This window comes from Pieris brassicae, chromosome 5 (genome assembly GCF_905147105.1).
Source record: "Pieris brassicae chromosome 5, ilPieBrab1.1, whole genome shotgun sequence".
Taxonomy (NCBI): domain Eukaryota; kingdom Metazoa; phylum Arthropoda; class Insecta; order Lepidoptera; family Pieridae; genus Pieris; species Pieris brassicae.
The window spans coordinates 14,160,783-14,181,636 of NC_059669.1; the positions used below are offsets into that span (position 1 = coordinate 14,160,783).

Here is a 20,854-nt window from a genome sequence, read left to right on the forward strand (position 1 = left end):
ATAAATATACTTTTTGCCTTTTTCAATATACTGTACGTTGAGGCGTGTTGGCTCAGCCTCCATGGCCATGAATTTGTAAGGGGGTGACCTATGATATAAAAATTAGCTCGCGTTTTGTCATGTGATTATTTTCAAACAACTTCAATGGCGTTAGTGGCTCACCGCTCACGTCGAAAAGTGATGTTGTCTTAAGCCCCTGTTCTAAATTCTAATTGTCAATTGTCAATTGTGATTTTATAGTTTTTTTAGGTTGCTTCATGCTTGCATATGTTGTTTTGTTCATATATTTTAATTGATATTTCGTAATTTTTAATGATTTAAAGCAACTACAAAAATATTATAACGAAGCATTTGATATTATTTAATTAAAGGGTTAAAACGATTCATTGCTTGATCACTATAATATAACCAAGACAAGTAAGGATTTTTGTAATTAAGAGACTTATAGTGCCTCTTTTGTAGTTACTATACCAATGTTTTGTTTTATCTCAGACAATTATGGCATCTGGAATTGATTCAGAGGCAAAGGTTCTGTCTATTTTGGATAATATTAAAAGTCAAGGAGCCAAAGAAGAGACACCTAATAATAAAGAATACAACATAAAGGAAGCCTCTAACAAAAAGGAAGAAAATGTGATGCGCGGTATTCCCAAATCTGGTAGATTTTGGAAATCTAAAAAAGAAAGGTATTTATAGTCTCTGTCTGTAATTAGCACTACCAAGTTGCATATAAATACATATGTTTTTATTCAGGTTTAATACAATAGTGAAGACTAAAGGAATCAGATTAAATTTTGAAAAGAAAACAGCATTGAGAATAGAATTACAAAAAACTAAAGAGCTATCAAGGCAAATCATTGCAGAAGTCAATGAAAAGGAACAGGCCAAGAAAGAACGAAGACGTGAGAATATAAGACGTACACTAGAAAATAAGAAAAAATCGGAAGTTGTTCAAGTCATTTCAAACACAAAGAAACTGAAGAGAATGAAGAAAAAACAGCTTAGGTTTATTGAGAAACGTGATACAACTAAAACTGTTGCAACAAATAAATCTGAATAAATTAATTATGAGTTTACAATATTCAGTTTTAGCTGTCATATTTTTTTTAAATTGTTCTACATTTATGCCATCATTCATACTAGGGTAAAACATATTTGCTGTAATATTAATCATGTTTTGGTAGATTTGTTTAAACCCTATTTTTTATTGTAACTATAGTAAAAAAACTTCATCTAGCATGTCATAAATGCAATAAACTATAGAATAGATTTTTTTTATGTTTCAACAATTTGTAGTGTTATTTATCTAAAGTAACAAATCCATGAGCATAAAAGTTATGAGTACTATTTAAACACCTCCAAATTAAATGAAAATGGAGATAGAAAAATTTACTATCTCTCATCTATTATTTGTACCATAAATATTTAATTTTGAAGCAGTAAACATTGAGATTAATTAAAATCATTTATTTACATTCATGTTTGTTTCACATTGACATTTTAATAATATAATCTCACTGAGGGATTTAGGATTCCTAAATACTATTTATCATATGAAATACAAACAAAATATTGTCCATCTAATATTTTTATTAAGTATTAGAACAGGTCACAAATACATATAAAAATATTAAATGCATTTTCCTATTTTGAATAAGAATGTTGTGTGGGTTTTATATACATTTTAATCTACTTGTGATGTAATGAAACAGTTACATTAATCTTACACATACTTTTAGATATTTACATTTGAAAATCTCATATCTATATTATAATATCTAACAAATACAGTATGAAAAGTTATGACAGCTTTTTTAGGAAAATGATGACATTTTAAAATATTAATTTGTCAATATCCTACATAGTACAAAAGTAAGGTTCCAACAAAACAGGGTGGTTAGTTTACAAAACGACTTATCTTTTAGTATTTCAAGTTAGGGAACAAATCAAGTAAAAAAAACCACCACTAAGGCAAGCAAACAAATTCTGTAATCTGTTCAGCAAAAGGATGTTTCTTCTGTTGAAGCAGCAGCCTCAATATTATTTGCATTGAAAAATACTGTTTAGGTTACGATTTGTATAATTTTAACTTAAAACTACTAATCGCAAATTAATTCATGTAAATTCATAAAAAAATTATTCACATAACTTAACATCTAATTTTATTAAAATGTGCCTTAATCAAATTAATCAGACCATGGTTTATCAATTCACTTAACAAGTTTTAGCCATGCACTCGTCAAACTATATGCTTTAGATATGAGCCATAACCATAGCCATATGGCTATGCAATGAACATACTATCAAAAAGTTTAAAAGGATTGTTTAATGTGGCTTCAGGGCAGTGATAAACGAAGAACACTAAGATTATTCTTTTAAACTAGGAAATAAAAATTACTCAAATGAAAATCTTGCAGAAATAATAATTTCTAATATTTGTCGTCTGGTACCATTTTAAATTTCCTTTAATCATGAATATAACTTTGTTCAGAAATTATTTTTTAAACCTTAAAAGAAAGACGATATGTTTGTAAGGAAAAAACTATCTGTGCATGATACCTAAGAAATAATAAGCAATATTAATTATGCCAATTGATAAATACACATAACATCAGTTCCTAACATTGAATGAAAAAGTCATACATATTTGTTCAACACCAACCATAATAAACATTTAAAAACAGTAAATATTAAAAAGTTTTCATACAAGTACTGGCTACTTATACATGAGATTGATCTTTATTTTATGCTTATTTCTACATGAACATACAGAGGGAAAATATTTTTAGATCAAATCAGTCATTTTAGTAAAAACTCGAATGTAAAAAAATAACGTTAATTACAAGATTGTAAGTTGTTAAAGAAAAAAGTTTACAAAACATTTTTTTTTACCATAACTTTCGCACACGTAAGCATAGTGGGAACAATTTTTTCTATTCCTACTTTACACAGAGGATTATTTTATTGTAAATTGCAACAAATATTTCTATTTAACTAATTTCACTTAATGTGTATTTCCGAGGCATCTTGTATTCATAAATTTAACGTTACATAAAGATTTTTATTCTTGAATAATTTCACCAATCACACAACCTAAATTGGTAACTAACCTGAGTTACAAATTAGAGCAATAAAGGATTTAAAATATATAATCTATGGGCATCAAAATGTAACCATAGTTTAAATTTAGAATTCAATGTTTTTCAGGGATATTGACTGAGTATTGACATTAAGTATGTCAATAAGACATAAAAAAAGAAGTTTAATTCTCTTAACTTGATTTAAATCACGGCGTCGATCGCAAATCTTTACAACAGCTAGTTTAAATGGTCACTGGTATAATAGACATCAATTTTAGTACAATACCATTTCATTTAAAGCTCAAAACAGAGCATGCATACATATATAACTTAATGCTTTTCTGTAGATTTCTCAAACCATTATAAAGTTCATCAGCTTTGACAGTTGAATGTTTCAAATTATTATATTCTAACACTGATTCACTAGCTATTTTTATTAATTTTTGCAAGTTAACATTAAAAACATTACAAACGTACATTTCGATACAATTAGATCGTCAGATTTCGCATGTTTAAAAATTGCATATATCTCTGCCATTTTCTCAATATTTTAAAACATATAGGATTTCAAAATTCGTGGTAAAGCATTTTTAGTTTTATAATGATTTTCTCACTAATTCAAACTAGATCTAAAGCGAGTCTCGACGGACTGTAGCGTATATATCCGTTTGTTTCCTAGTCAACTATTTATAAAATAAATTCAGACATTTTTAAGTATAAATAGTTATGCAGGACCTGTTTTAGACCATTGGCTGAGAACCCATAAGTTTTAAGATGAAAAGTTTCATTCAGACGTCGAAGTCAGCCCCCAACTTGCCGTTCGGTGGCGCTATGAACGGTTCACTCCACATTCTTCTTAGATCACCCTGGTTATATAACAAAAATACAATTATTTAAGGGCGTTTTAAATATTAGGCCGATTTAAAAGACAATATTGACATTGAAATAAATTATTTGACTTTGACATTACGTCTCTTACTGTTAAATTGTTTATAGTGTGATAAAAAAAAAATGAGTGCTATAGTTAAAGTTCAATAAGAAAGATTGTTTTTTTTAAACGTAGAATTTAAATTCTTTATATTTTTTAAATATATCTTAAATCTATTATCCGATAATAATAGCCGAAATCGTGTTGTTCAAGCCTAGGCAACACTTCTCTTAACGTAATACTTTTTTTAATATATTAAAAGGCCACAAATGGGTCACGTAGTTAAAAAAGCTGTTACCTTGACATATGCCATAGTGAGTAGCGGCAATAGCGTAAAGGGCACGAGGTAAAGTAGCGCGGGTTGAGCCGCCTTAAACACTTCCGCGGATACTGTCGCTGTCAGTAGTCCCAGGAAGTAGCCCAGTAGAGAGCAGTGGAAGTAAGTTAGACGGGAACCCTTTGGACAATTTTAAATTATACAAAATAATTGATAAGAGCAGAAAGAGAACCTTCGTGGTGGAGGTCGCTGCAGTTCTTGCCTTTTTATGTTTACAACACTGTTACGTCATTATAGTTAGACAGTGTTTTCATACTCTATAAGAAAAAATTTGATTAATTTGTTAACAAATGAGTTAAAGCAATTATTATTATTAGTTATTGGTTAGTATAACCGCCTCGCCTCGATTAAACCCCCCTAAAGTTTTTGTTGTTTTGATAAAAAAAAATCAAATATGCATTAAAAATACATGCAAGTAGTATAAAATAGTTGTTATTTCGATCAGTATTATAGCATTATGATATCTCAGAGATAGTCACGCTTGGAGTATATATTTGGTTAAGTTTGGGTTAGTCGGCAGTTTTTTTTCAAGAAAATAAATTTCTTAACGTGAGCGCTATCAAATAAGTCAAACTTGTAACAAAAAAAAAGCGTTTCGCCAGCTTATTAAATTAGACTTAAGTTTGATTAACCTAGTATACGGACCGAAATGTACAATAACTTTTTACACAGAATCTTATTTTCATTAAGAGGTGTAAGAATTTTTAAAATCGGCTCAGTAGTTTAAGATCCTACTTAGATATACTCATAATCCTTATCTATATAACTGCTAAACAGTTGAATGTATTGTTTTCATTTCGACATTATTTCTAGTTACATATTTTAAAAAAAGTTTACTTTAAAATTATTTAAACTCTTTTCAAACATTAAATCATAATTACCATAGAACGTGGACCCGGAACTTGTCCCATCTGACACACAAGCGTGGCCTTCTTGTATGCGTCGTAGCGCAACACGAAACACAGCAGCAGGCCAGGCATCACTATGTCACCCAAACCTAAAATAAAAATATTTTAAAGAACTTCGTAATTGTTTTGTTATTTTTAATATGGGAACCGGCTATGGGAACTTATTATTTAAACCGCTAACATATTTGCAACTTAGTTTCATGAGTTCTACATATATATTTTATTTCAAACTACTTCCATATGTATTAGTAATACGTAGTAGGTATATAACAGTACAAAAAAAGTATATAACAATTATAATTTAAGAAGTATCCTTGGATTTTTTCTTCGTTTTTATAAATGTATGAGTATAAATAAAAATAAAAATATGCACGAAAATGTAAATAAAGGAATTTAGAACATGTTCTTTATTTTCATTCGTTTTAATGCATTTAAATGTACTATATATAATAATTTATAATTTGATTTAAATATAGTAACTATATATATGTACTTAGGTAACAATCCATGTTTCATCAATATCGATTTTACAGTTTTTTCGATAAAATATAAACGAAGGACAACGAACCTACAGAACGCCCAACAAGGGCAGTCAACGTAGCCAATGGACACTCATTTTTAGTGGCCTTTAATGGAGGAGAAAACTCTTACTTTGAACAATTGGAGGTCGGATTTCTCAAGGAAGATCCACACCGGGACTGATGCTGATGAAAATTTTAATTGATACGGTACGGTACGGTATTGTCACAAGGGAGGAGGATCAGCCCAAACAAACTCTTCAGATCACTTACCATAGTACACTTTGTAGAATACGCATAGAGACGCAATGTCTCTGCCTAGAGAGAGAGAGAGAATCAAGCCCTTTGCTGAATTTGGTTAAAAGGAAAAAGCTGCCTTTGTGAAGATTTTGATATATATAAGGATTTATATGTGTACTAGGTAAATGTTTTTGTAAATAAGCAACGACTTTATGTTTAAAATAAGTCCTAAGTGAATACGAGATAAATAATATAAAAAAAATTCTCACCAAGCATAGAGAAGTGTCCCTGATGATGCATGGAAGGGAAGACGAGTTTGGCAGGAAGGGACAGTTTGGGCGCGTCTCGCATCGCCCCGCCCAGCTGCAAGCGACGTGCGACCACGTTCATAGGATTTTCCGCTGGCCTAGAATTAATGCTTGTATGCAATGCTTATATTTGTATCGGCCTGTTAGATCGATCAATTACAATTATCGGCACAATCGGCCATATATAAATAGGCATGCAAATGATATATCAATTTTTACAATAAACATAAAATAATGTCAAAGTTAAATTATTTACAATCGGTGTCAAATCTATGGTCCAAATACTCGCCTACGCTATAAAGGCACGTTGCCTTTAAAAGAATGACACGGCAGTGATCTATAACCATGGCGTAACAATTTTTTGTATACATATTGGTGAAGCATACAGGGGCCCACAGCCGTGTTGGTTACGAAGGGTGTTCTATATAATTAATTACTGACTTAATTGTATTATAGTTTTATAATATTTTCAGTTAATCCTAGAAATACATGAGAAAAATAAAAACAAAATGTATGACTTTTAAAGTTGTGTTTATTTCTTCCACTTCCTTATACATTTTATGTTATTATATTTTTATAGAACAAAACGGACAGGAGTCTCACCTAATGTTAAGTGATAGCCCATGGAGACTCTCAATGCCACAGCTCGCGAGTGCGTTGCCGGCCTTTTAAGAATTGGTACGCTTTTCCCTTAGAGGGAAATGTTAATTTAGTATACTTCTCCTTTCACTCGCTGATAAAAAGCATTCACAGTATTATTTTTAAGACCTGTGAAGCATGAAGAAAATCATACAGACCTGGTAGCAACCTTGACCATAACATTGGCAGTGAATATATATGACGAGAAGAACACCCAGAAGACATCATAAAGAAGTAGACCCGTGAGTAGAAGAGTGGACACCTTCAGCGACGGCAGACGGATCAGCGCAATAAAGGTCACACACAGACCCATGCCCATAGCTAAAGAATCAAATTTAATAAAAAATCAAAATTATATTCACTTTTCTTGAGAATCGAAAAAGTATTTTCATTTAATTTAAATGATGAATGATTATTCATGCAGTACGCTTTATATTTATTTATTTACAAAACAAGTCAGAAAACAAAAAACAGTCCTAACAGGTGAGCCTAAATCAACAAGAATGCAATATATAATTCACACACGAAAACAAACATAAGAAATTAATTAGGAAAAACAACGAAAAGAATATGTACAAAATGAAAAATTTTATGTAATTTGTTTTTTAATTTTATCAAAGAATTCATTGCTAAGCCCGCGAAAGTCTAGCCCTTAAAAAAGTTAAGGATATTCCGTACATAAATTTCCCCTAATTTGAGTGGAAAACCTCCAAGTTGGCATAACAGGCGCAAAACCGTCACTGATGGACATTCGGTGTCATGTTTAAAAAAACAAAACTATATACAATACGCCCATATAATTTTTTCATTAATTAACTATACTAGGGCGTATTCATACATATTGTTGCCGTGCGTCTGTGTTATACGAGTATAGAAAGTAAGACAAAATATCGTAATACAATAGACATGAAAATTAGAGAATATACATTTAACAATATTTAATAAAGCCATATGTTATTTATTTTTTATTTCTATTATTTACGGCTGGATTGTTTGGAAGAAATTTACATTATTTAACACATTATTGATAATCAAAAATATATTATATTATAAAATTAATATTTGCAATTTTGTAATTAAAAATATAGCCACAACTGTAAACACATACAGACGAACATAATATCCTAGTAAATTGCTCGTTCAAAGGTGTGTGAGAATATGCAATATGTGGGGGTGCGTAAGTGTGTGTGTGTCTGTGAACTCGCGTACTCTACTCTTTTTATTATTATTTTTTGTGTAATTGTGAAGTAAATAAATTGTAACACTATTTTATACTTTGCATAAACATCTCACCGTCCATTAGCAGCCAATGTCCAGTTAACACCCAGACAGCAACTATAGCAGCGGCGAGAAGAGCTGCGGCCAACTCGGGGGCTGAGTACCGGCCGCACAGTGCAGCCCGACTTCCTCCAGCCACATACTGGCACAGCGGGGTTAGGAGAAACGCTAGGGCTGCACAGGCTACAACTAAAAAAAAAACAATAATTACCTTCATAGCATAGTTCATCAAGTGTCTAAGTCGTCGAAAGTTTCGTAAATTGGTTTAGATGCCAGGCGAAAATCATTGTTAAGTTAAGGCAATCAAAATGCCATAATCTAGAATAATTAATTCTAATTATGCTTCTGTAAAGTACAGCAAAAGTACACGGCAAGACCCGCCAAAACGCTACTCTATGACGTAATCACGTCAAGTTTTTACGTGTGAATTATTTCTTAAATTACTCAAAGAACCTTTTCGTTCCAAACGAAATGAAGTATACAATAACTTCAGTTATTGCGACGCACATAAAGTCTTAATGACACACACATTAAGACAATATTTACAAGCATGCTACGTTATCGTCGATTTGTCAAATCCGTGAGTCTTTTGTGACACATTACTGACGTATAAAAAATATTTTGGTTATGGAGTTTTTATAAGTTAATGTTTATTTATATATTAATTTCTCACTCTGTCAAAGATCCTATTATTATTCTCCGAACTTAATATATCAACAATGTTTATCAATTCAAGATCGTAAATAATATACTAACTGGCTGTACATATCGCGACGAGTGTTTGCACGGAGTCAAAAAAGAAGAACATAACTAGCAGGGCCACTGATGACCCAAGAGGGAAACACAACGCCTGCATCGTGTTTAATGTTTGTACATCTGAAATAAAAGCAACGCTTTAAGAAGTGTTCTGATTAAAATATCCTAATATGTATGAATTTTGCTTTATCAGATATGCTTCTAAAATTTGGCTGATATGATGCAATTTTTTCGCGCTTCCAAGTCGTTATAAAAGTGTAAAAAATTTTTTTCAATATTTTACAAATATATGTATGATATCATTGGAGCATGTGGGAATAAAAAATTCATACTACTACTAGATGAAGAGCTTGGCGGTGTCTTATTGCCTAATAAGGAAGCTTCTTTTTCGCGTTCCGCCTTTTCTCTCGCCTCGCGTTCCATATTCAAAGATCGGAAACTGCCATAGACGATCAGGAGCATAGATATCAGGCACGCAGAGACTCTGTAAAAAGTAAAAATAAATATTTAGTTTTTGATATAGAGTTTAGACGCCTTTCGACAACGAAACCAATCAACGCTTTAATAACTATGAAACGTGGAACGTGAATGTTAATTATAGTTTTGGCTTAAGTTTATTTTGTAAAGGTTTATAAAATTCAATAAAGAGTTTCATATTTTTATTTCGTAATGCGATTCAAAATATACCTCGGCCACATACACCTAGTATAACTTTATAAACATTAATTAAAAGTTGCTTTCATCGAATACTTTTTCTTTTTTTTCAACTCAACGAATCTAATTTTCGCGAATGATTTTACATTAGGATTATCTCCTAATAATAATGCCACTTGACAGCAACACATTTTTTTCCAAACTCGTCTGGAATTTAAGAAAATATCACCAATTTTAAAATATTGTTAAACATAATTATATTGTTAAAATAACAAATAAATTTTCCACTTCAACTACTATCTGGGTGACTCGGTCAGCGGTCAAAAACACGAGAAGAGAAAGGTCGTCAATTCTCTTCAGCAGAAAATTATATTTAAAGCGGTATATTTTCACGCTCAGGCACAATCTTTTTGACTGTTGCTTTTCTCGATTTATACATTTCAAGACATTAACTATTATATATTATAATATATAAATCTATAAGAAGCATCAAATAGCTCTCGAATGGTTTTTTTCGTCATTATATTATTACAGTAATGTATACACAGTTATATGTAACAAAAAATATTGTTTATAAATACGTTTTAAGGCAAGTTATATTGCTTTATCGTATTTAGACCATTTATATTTCGCGTAAATAAACTACAAATAAATAAACGCATGGCAATAGTTCTAGTTATATTGTTATCTTTAAAGTGTTGTGATTTGATTTTTTTTTACTTATGTAACTTTATTTCATTTTTCTTTGAATAATTGTAGAGGGAGGGTAAAACCTGCTGAGTTTCTTGCCATATTTTCTCAGAACAAGGCCTCCTGGTAGTTTTGTGAACGGATGACGAATTTTGTAAACGGTTTTGACATTCGTGACGCATCTAAACTAAATAAACGTATTTTGATATTGATTTTTGATAGACAATAGACATTTATTTTAATAAACTTTAACATTGATATGCTAACACAAAATAAGTTGATAAGTTTTGGCACACATTTTTGAAACACAGCCAACGTGATCTCTGGAGAAATTAAGTACACTTTTTTATCATATTTTAAAACCTTAGCAACGGGGAAATCAGAACAGTGTAATCTTGTTAACGAAGATAAAAAAATTACCAGCCTCTATAATGCGGATTAGTATGGCTTCAAAGTGCGTTAATTACGTCCTTACAAATCGGACATCGGCATATTATGACCGCCGTTGCGGTTCACTAGTTAGGTTAAGTGGATATTAAGGATTCAGTTGAAGCAATAATAACTGTTTTGGTTTGGCATAGCTACCTATCTGCCACGCTTGGCGGTTACGGAACTATACACAACTGTTATGTCTATGGCAGCAATTCATAACATACATTTTTATTTAATTTACTTAAGTAATTTACAAAAAAACACGAGAAACACTTGTCTTAGCCAAACCATTATGAAAAGTGAGGGCGTGAAATGACTGAATGACTATATAAAAATTTAGAAGTTTACTTCAGTCCGATTTTCACATACAAAATGGCATCTGAGAACACTTTATCGAGACACGGGTCAGTAGAACATCTTATCAATTCCAGAAAACCAGGGTGAAATTGCAATATCTATAAGTTATGTGAGCCTGTCACTGTTATAAAATATAACTCGACAAACAATTAACAATATTCAATTTGTAAGACAATATTTATCTAAAAATAAAGATTATTTGGTTAAACCAACCCTACAAGCCATAATTATTAAACCTAAATAGTCGTAATTGGAATAACAGGAAACTGTATTCCTTCATTTGCAAGAACTACGAATTTCACATCCTTTTTCAAAGGAAGAGAAGCAACTAGCCGTTAAGCAAAAATCTTAAATCTCTTCCGGTGTCATTTCCATATTTGGTATTTTGTCATCTCAGGCCACAGGCTGCAATTCTTTGGAAACGCATTACGATCTATACACACGTTTTCTGTTCTAATTTATGTAATAACTTATTTTCTAAGCTTGCTAAAGAAGTTTTATAAGTGTGTTTGTTACGGTCTGATAGATTATATTGGAACGGTATTTACAATTGCATTTAAAAAAGGCTTTATTAACGGCTAATATTTAAAAAAACTCGAAGTCATCGTTTTTATTCTATTACGTAGATCCCACATTCACAATATTGATATGCGATTATGTCTTTACAATTGTAATTACAAAATAACGTGAAACTATTGTTTTAATATGAGAATAGACAATGCATCTATTCTTAGTACACCATGAAAATATATGTTTTTGATCGATTCTATACAAATTAATTGTGTATAGACACTATGTCGAAGATTGTGATAAAGAGAAAGAATCACGTGCGTTTCCGATTAAAACACTATACATAATTTGGTCCGGTATTTCAGTAATAATTACTACAAATTTCTTGCTAGTTGCTGGCCAGTGGACTGTAAAATGTGTGTTTCAAATTTATATGTATTGAATTCCAGGAGTATCTGTATAGTATATGTAGTGTATGTATAAGTAAGCTGCACTAGATAACTAAATATATGAGAGGGGGAGATGTAAGAACCTAACAATTCTACGTATACCTAAGCCCTACGGACGTATTCTAACACATAAATAGTGAAATTATAAATAAGTACGGGATGTCTGCACCAAGAGACCTAAGGTAACAGACGGAGCCTTAGGAGATTATCTCAAAGCTAATTGGGCAGGCTCACCACGATAATTAAGGACTTGAAGTAATCTTCGCTACTTTGAGAGGAAGCAAAATGAATAGTGTTAACCTACGTTTCGAAATTTAGATGCACGCTCATGGTACCCAACTACATACTAAGTATATTCTGTTATGACTAGATTGTTTGAAAGTTGTTTTCATATACATCGGAGTAACAAGTATTTTTTTTAATAATTAAACTAAAAAAACGAGTTTTAGATTTGATTTCTTTATTATAAAGTTTGCGTAGCGTACTTAAATAGCGTTACATTTTGGTTAGGTCAGTGGTGGTCTTCTATAATATTTATTCCATAGATACAAAACGGGCCTATAACAGTAGTGACAACCTTGATACAAATAGAGCATCACTAACAAAGTTGTAATTAAATTAAGCCTCTTCCGACGAGGTTTTAAGAGCTGCTTAATGTAACGTAACAAGCGTCTACGGCTTACCAATTAATTGCATCAACTCCACATAATAAAACTATTATTTAACAACTACGTGTCAATACACGTAGTTAGGTAACATCCAATTATGCTCATACAAATTCGTAAATTATAATAATTTAAATAATCTATCTCTTGTCCTATTATATTTTTGAAATTATTAAATAACAAATTTACTCAAAATTCTCAACTATGAATCCCGTATATCAAATAGTACGAAGTCTTTTCTCCATCTTACTGGAAAATCTCTCATTTAGACGGTCACACATTGTGCAGCACAATAAGCATGAATATCAATATTGTGAATATTTAATATTTCACACAAAACACTGAAGGTTTTGGTGTTATTGTTCCATTAATAAATATAGCAGGCATCCCCTAATGAAATACTTAGAATGAGTAATTAGAGGATAAAAGTATAAGTTATATTCTCAGAAAAAAAATTGTTTAAGGGTAATAGGATTAGCTTTGCTTTGACAGTAAATCCTATATCTTAAAATATATGTTGGAAATATAAAATCTCTATAATTCTCTAAACAGTCATTCTTCAGTTAAAGTTTAATACTTCCTTATTCAAGAAACAGTGTATCAATATACCTTGAAGAATCCATGATTGAATAGGCCCATTTGTATTCTTGGTATTCCATGTTCGCCCCCACTTGTGCCATTTTTCTTCCTGAGAGGCTAGTTATCCACTGGTCACTACTGGGACACTGTATGGATCCCCTCTATGAACACATTCAATTTTAATTAATATATATAAATTGTATATATTTTTTTTAGGTTCAATGGAGCAATTTTATGTTACTTTAGCAAGTTCAAATTTTTAAATTGCCGGTTTTTTATTCAGTAGTAAATATAAGGTAGTTAAATATTAAATAAGGAGCAGTAAATTATATTTAAATGGATAAATTAAAACTGATTAGATAGTAAAATAAATAAACAACTTGTGTCAGTCTAAAAAAAAATTGTTGAAATAAATCTTTATAAGCAGTTCTATAAAAAATATAAGAATAATATACATCTTGCATGCATACATATATTTTACAAGCATGTTATTTACTAACTGATATTTATATTTAAAAAATAACCAAGCCTGTCATCAATGTATTGAATGCAATAAGAGCATTATCATTTATGGTAAGCACTGTCATTTTATCAATAAATTGCCTCTCCTTTTTAACTAGTGTTTATGTCTGAGCTCTCATAGTCAACTGCTAATCTAACAGTACATACTATCATTTTACTGGCAATTTTGTGTTTGCCCATTAATTTGTTTATAAATAAATTTTAATTTATATAAATATTTTAGACTAATTAAATATTTATGTATAGCATTTTGTAAATTACAATACATAAAACTATAATGGTTTTGTCAATAACTCCTGAAATAATTTGGAAAATGTGATTTGTTGATAGATAAATAATAATGCTGGATAAATATGATAAAAGCATAGTCTTAATTTTATCCTAATTCCTAAACTAAAACCAGAATTCCAACAATACTTAGAATAAATTATTTTTCCTTATAATGAACAGATTTTGTAAAGTTAAATAACAAAATGAACATCTCATAACAAGCACTAGACAATACCAAAACAATATAACTGAAATTCATAACAAGGAAATATAAACAGTGTTTCATTAAGTCATCTCTGCTAAGAATTCACATTTATTAACAAAACAATGTGCAAAGTATTTTTCATATAATTATGTCAATGTTTTGATTATTTTAAATTTTAAAAGCTTAAGGAATATTACTATTGCATGAAATGGTGAATAAGTACAATATAATTCATATAGTTTATAAGTAGTCCTTCTAGTTAGGGTTAGAACTTTAATGACTCTGTTATAAGGAATTTACTATGCAATATAATAAATAACATGTATTTAATGCAATCAAATAAAAAATAAGAATATTTAATGTCTCTATTTAATATATATTATATAAACTGTATTTTATATTTAGTGGTACCATTTAAGTATATTTAGCTGTCTCATTTAAAAAAATGAAAAATATGTTTCAAAATTTAGTTAAAACAAGTTTATGTAATATTAATTTGTTTGTACTCATCAAAATTTATTAAAAATCTTATATTTGGGTCAATTATTACTATCGGTAATTGGTTTCTACATCTTGAACGAAGAATTTTATTAAACTGGCCATACATTTAGCATTTTTAAAATACAAAACAATGACCAAAGTACAGAGAAAAATAGATACCGAAATAAGTAGAGCACGAATATCATTCACAATTTGAAGTGAAAGGAAACTACAAAGTACTTTCAATAATATATAACAATCGAACTGAAATAAGTAAGAAAGTATTGTGTGATAGAATAGGCTATAGTAGTATATATAAACAAAATATTGAATAAAAACAATAAAACTATTAGAAAGCAAACCAAATACACGGAAGTATGTAAAAGTATAAAAAAATACTGACCAGACAAGAGGGCCGTTGATTTTCAAAGCACTTATTCGTCACTTAATTCCATGCTTAGTAATGAATACACGAGTGATGATAAATTTGAGAAAAAGTCATATAGAAAATATTTACTCTTAATACTCCTACCCTACCCTACGCTTGTCGATCGACAGCCATAGTAACCATAGACAACATCATAACAATAAATGAAAACTTGTATGAATCATGACAGTAAACAATCCTATTCCATAGAGAAGTTTGAAGACATCACCTTTCATCATTTTGATAGTCTATGGTGGAAACAGATGTAAGGTTCACATATGTGACAATTGACAATTAAAAATGAATTACTAAAGTTGGACTTATATGTAGAATTGGACATGTTTAATTAATTATTCAATAATCAATCAAAAGAAGAAACTTAAATTTTAAGCAATAAGAAACCTTAAAAATAAATTCTGTACTATGAAGTTATCGGTAGTTTTGCTACGCCGTAATCTTTTGCCAAATGGCCACTTATTTAGAGGAAAAGATCGATTGGTTAAAAAAGTAGAACTGAAACATCTTCGTCAACTTCAACGTGATTTAGAAATTGAAGAACAAAACATGTATTATCTTCGCCACCCCTATCTGACCGCGGTAATTGGAAATGGATACAGCATTCTTTAAACACCCTTAGTATTAACATCTATCTTAATGCATGGTGTTTTTTTTATAAATGTTTACTGATTTCAGGATGAAAGTGCTGGTCATTCAAAGGCTTTAGGCAAACAAGATGCAAGGAAGGAAAGGCTTGTTGACTCAACAAGGAGAATGTTTAAAAATGATGTTACCCTATATGAGAGGTTAAGTCATCTGAGGGTTAAAGAATCTTGGGATTAGTCTTTTAAAATGTGATGTTCTAGATTAATGTTTAGGTAACTTAAAATACAAATGGATGTATTTTATACATAATACATATACATAACTGAGGTATTAGATTTATAGTTATGGCAAATAAACTTGTTCTATGTACTATACTGTTTATATTTTGTCAAGAAAAACAAATGCCTGCAACTGTTTTATCCTATTAATATCAATTACAAGATTGCTAGGTAGATATCTTGATACCATGATAAATTAATTTTACAAATATTGCTGTATACTATTTCATAAGGTTTTTCAAAAGTGTGAAGCTTATAAAACAAATACGTATATCATTTAATTTTTACTAGTAATAAACATATTAAGTATGAAATAGCAACTTCTTTAGATTTACATCAAAGCTTTTAGCACATGTTTTACTTTTTCAAGGAAATAAATCCAAGAAATGGTTTAACATAGACTTGTTTTAAGTTAGTGCCAAAAGTTAATGTTTACATGATCATAGCGCCTTTAACTCTTTATAAACCAAATATTCAACTAATACAATATAAAGTAACTTTTACAACTGAAACTAAGGTCTAAAGAACCTTTAATTAGTAATAACCAAAATATAAATTATGTTTTTCTTACACAGCACATACATTTTGTGCTAAGTACAAAATTTTTATAATTTTGTAGTTTGCACAAGAGCAGTATTTCATAAATCACAGATCGTGTTTAAAAATAACAATTTTCTTATAAAATATATATTTTGTACTATACAAAGTATACAGTTAAATTATTAACATTAATAATGTTTTATTTTTGTTTATTAATATAATGTCTATTGCAGGACACAGATCTATGATTTTCAAGTACTCAGTTCAATCTTAAACCAACCAACATAAGCATTTATAGTAAAAAATATATTCTTCAGAAATTGGTTAAGCAATACTGACATGTTTTAATAACTATTATATCTTAAAAGTTACTAGTTTATAGTTGTGGTCCAAGCAAAGAAATCACTTTCAAGGTCTTTCTTGTAAATAGATTTACCTTGATGAAGTAATTCGGCAAATTGCGACACTACTGGATCCCTCATGCAAGACGCAACAGATATCACCTTATCAGACTTATCAAAAAAGAATATTACAAATTTAAGCTCTGCAACATTGCCTTCTATTAAAGAACTTGCTGGCCTTCCACATCCAGCATATCTAATTGATTTTCCAAAAAGCATTGTCCAGAAATAGGGAACAGTATGCAAAGGTGTTTCCCTTTTTAATATGTTTTTGGCAGCCACTAGACCATGGTATTGAGACAAACCAATATGCCCAATGGACATGTGATCATTATTATTGGCGAAAACGGGAGCGTGAGCTATATCGCCGCCTGCATAAACATTTTTAATGTTAGTTTCAAGTTTATCATTGACAATGACAGCTCCATTGGGTAATAAGTTAATTCCACTATCCTTAATAAAATCGGTGTAATATGTTGTGCCTATTCCCAAAACCAACATATCTGCGGGTAATATTTCCCCATTCTCAAGTTCTACAGATTTCAAAACTCCATTTTCGCCATTACATTTCACAACTGTCGTTTGAAAATGAAACTTTACATTATTATTTTCGAATAGAGTTTGCAAGCTTTTCCCTATGTCTGTACCAAATATTTGACCTAGTGGTGCTGTATCCTTACCAATAACAGTCATTGACTTGGCCTTGGAAACGCAAGAGGAGGCGACTTCTAAACCTATGAAACTTAATCCCAGTACCACAACATCTTTCTCTTTATCTGAGCCCAATTGATTGAGAATGTTCATAGCATCGTCGAAATTACGGACCGTGAATATATTGCTTAACTCAATGCCAGGAATGACAGGAACTCGTGGTTTAGAGCCAGTCGCTAAATACAGAGCACTGTAGGTAAGTTTATTTCCGTCGCTGAGCTCAACTATTCTTTCTTCCGTGTTAACTTTCATAGCTTCTACTCCCTTGAGGACTTCAATATTGGCTTCTTCGTAGTACTGTTGATTTCTTGCCTGTAGTTTCTCAATATCTGTAGCAGTGCCAATCTTTGAAACTTTGACCCTATCATATGGGAGGTATTTTTCTTTGCAGACAAGGGTGATACGGCCCTTAAAACCTTCACTTCTTAGTGTTTCAACACAAGTGGCGCCAGATGGACCACCACCCACAACAACAACTGTACTATTATCGCATGGTGATGCTATTACTATATCCTTCACTCGTTTGTTGGATTTTAGATCTGCTAATTTTGCTCGTACCTGTAATGTAATTTAAAATAATTCTGAAAATCTATTTATTATGATTTTATGCAATTATAGTGGTTTCATTGCTATGGGAATGAACAAAAACATCAACATTTTTTTTTATCTTTATTTTACAAGATCATGTTGGTAGAAAATAAAATTATAATTTTATTTGCATTTAATAGCTGTGTATATGAAATGTGATTATTATATTTTAGCAAATTAGAAGTTGAATTAGTAATGAGCATTGCCCAATATTAATAGTTTTATAGTTACTTGATGGCCTTGTTACTTATGAAAAAGGAAGGTCATTTAAAGTGACCTCAGAACTAAGGTTATTAATTCAAAGGAAAATTGGTTTATGTAACAGCCAGTTAAATACTATTTCCACTACTATGCAACTTCTACACGCTGATAAGATCTATCATCATTTTATTTGTCAATATTTATGATTTAACTTCAAGCAATTTGTCATTACACACATAACATGCTCTGTCATTTAATCCCCATAATACTAGACAAAAAACAAACCAAATATCATTATGTGGTTTGTTTAAAGTTATATTTTGTAAATAATATAAACGACAATAAATTAGGAGTGGTCAGGAAGTAAGATAATGCACACTATAACTTAACTTTATAAGTTTTTAAGTTTTAGATTGTACCAATAAAATAATTCATGTTAAATGTTTTGTAGTTACAGGTTTTTTTTAGCAACTGACAAATGCCCATATTATTTTAATATGGAGAAATTCCTATCAGCATTAAAAAATATCAGAATTTACAATTTAATGGCATATAAAATGTTCATCATCTTATTAATCATTATTTAAATAAATAAAAATGTTTGAAACTTTTCATATATCAAGTGAGTATTTAAAAAAAAGTTTAGAGCAAAAAGTATTGTTAATTGATCATATAATATTAAAAAGGTGAAATTTTTAATGTTAAGCTATACACATTTTTTTATTAAATTATAATATGCTTTAATTTATAAAATGTTTTAATCTTACTTAAAACTTCTTTTAAAGCAAATAAAGTAGTAATTCTTAAACAAGTTTAGGTGTGGTGCTTGGTGTAATTATTATTGAAATCATCAACTTATATTATAGTGTGACTCATTACAAAAGGCCTTTATATTGGAATGAAATGACATCATAGATGTTATGCACACTGTATTAATTTATTAATAAATTTATATGTATTCAAAATTAAATTAACTAAGCCACAAATATCTAATTATAATGAATGTATGTTTCATTCACAAATCATCATTTGTTCTCATCAGAAAAAACTTATTTTATTTTAAAAATGAAGGATAGAATTTAGGTTAATCAAAACCAGCCAATATTGCATATCACACTTCAAAATTTTGGCCAATTTAATGACATTAAACCATAAATCTTGGTTGATGACTGATTTTACAAGAAGACTATTACTTAGATGGTTATCTCTTAAGGAATATTTACCACCACTGCATATTTTTTTTAAATAAACTTTTTATAACAAACCTTTACATCTCCTTTATCTGTAACAGTAACTTGATGACAAGGTAGTGAATCAAATCCAGGGAAATCTTCTATATCGCCAGTTTTCAAATTGAAACATGCACCATGCCAGGGACATCTTACTCTTCCATCACCAAGGGCTCCAGTATTTAATGGAGCACCATAGTGGGTACACTTAGGACCTACTGCACTAAATTCTCCTTTTTGTTTAACAAGCAGTACTTTACCATGGTCAGCTATGTCAAACACTTTCATTTCATTTTCCTTCAAATCTGTTGATTGGCATACTATCGCCTCCACATACTCAACTTGCGAGTCAGTGCGCGATATGGTACCATCTGCAAGACCAAACATTTTAATTCTTGTAAAATGTACAAAACCGATGATCTTCGAGTTAAAATTTGTCTACCTTCAGATCGGTATAAAAATAAAATTGCATGTAAGAAAACTCACGTCGTGGATCATTTTTAGATGAGGAACATTGTTGATTTGGAGAATACGATCTCGATTCAGAATTACCCATTTTCCTTAGTTGTCGGTTTACCACTAAACCTGAAATAAATTAGTTACTTGGTGTTTAGGTTATAAATATTTAAAATTTATTTGTTATAAATAGGTATAGTTGTAATAAACTTTTAAATGGCACTATAGATATTTCGTATTGACTATATGAAGGAACTGGAGCGAAAGGATCACTTTACCTTGAGTAAAACGCAAAGCGGTTATAGTTGTACTGCGACATCTATTGATAAACATTATTGCATTATTTGACAATTGACAGAACATTACGACTGAATCAAAGTTGATTGTACAATGTTCTGCCAGTTGATGGCAGTTAATTATTATTATAGTTATTTACCTGCCGGAGCCAAGAAAAAGCAAGCGTTTAGAACAGGCACAATTTTATGTAACTTTGTCTTACATATTTATTCTAATTTAGTCTAGTAAATATTACTATTTTGACTAATCAATAAACTTAGACTAAGTTTTTTGAATGAGCGATGATTGTTACCATACCGGTATGAGAGGGTTGTCGGT

At 30.3% G+C, this 20,854-nt stretch overlaps 3 protein-coding genes across 5 annotated transcripts; 1 reads left to right on the forward strand and 2 right to left on the reverse strand.

Moving 5' to 3' along the window:
• Positions 1–225: 225 nt before the first annotated feature.
• Positions 226–1,081, forward strand: LOC123709681 (coiled-coil domain-containing protein 86). The gene is made up of 3 exons (XM_045661176.1): positions 226–417; positions 493–686; positions 754–1,081. The coding sequence occupies exons 2-3, from the start codon at positions 499–501 to the stop codon at positions 1,058–1,060; spliced, it is 495 nt and encodes a 164-aa protein (XP_045517132.1). The 5' UTR covers positions 226–417; positions 493–498; the 3' UTR covers positions 1,061–1,081.
• Positions 1,082–1,634: 553 nt separating this feature from the next.
• LOC123710052 (signal peptide peptidase-like 3) lies at positions 1,635–15,360 on the reverse strand. Of its 2 annotated transcripts, none has more exons than XM_045661728.1 (10): positions 15,209–15,360; positions 13,359–13,489; positions 9,361–9,476; positions 8,993–9,112; positions 8,252–8,425; positions 7,117–7,279; positions 6,281–6,417; positions 5,227–5,342; positions 4,307–4,465; positions 1,635–3,946 (listed from the first exon to the last, which is right to left on the reverse strand). In XM_045661728.1, the coding sequence occupies exons 2-10, from the start codon at positions 13,427–13,429 to the stop codon at positions 3,869–3,871; spliced, it is 1,134 nt and encodes a 377-aa protein (XP_045517684.1). In that variant the 5' UTR covers positions 13,430–13,489; positions 15,209–15,360; the 3' UTR covers positions 1,635–3,868. The 2 variants fall into 2 exon arrangements, with proteins under 2 accessions (XP_045517684.1, XP_045517683.1); XM_045661727.1 differs by having other exon boundaries at positions 1,637–3,946; positions 9,325–9,476.
• Positions 15,361–16,371: 1,011 nt separating this feature from the next.
• LOC123709746 (apoptosis-inducing factor 3) lies at positions 16,372–20,698 on the reverse strand. 2 transcript variants are annotated; one of them, XM_045661273.1, is made up of 4 exons: positions 20,676–20,698; positions 20,270–20,368; positions 19,820–20,154; positions 16,372–18,323 (listed from the first exon to the last, which is right to left on the reverse strand). In XM_045661273.1, exons 2-4 carry the CDS (start codon positions 20,337–20,339, stop codon positions 17,025–17,027), a joined length of 1,704 nt encoding a protein of 567 aa, XP_045517229.1. In that variant the 5' UTR covers positions 20,340–20,368; positions 20,676–20,698; the 3' UTR covers positions 16,372–17,024. The 2 variants fall into 2 exon arrangements, with proteins under 2 accessions (XP_045517229.1, XP_045517228.1); XM_045661272.1 differs by lacking the exon at positions 20,676–20,698 and adding an exon at positions 20,518–20,595.
• Between the last annotated feature and the right edge of the window lie 156 nt (positions 20,699–20,854).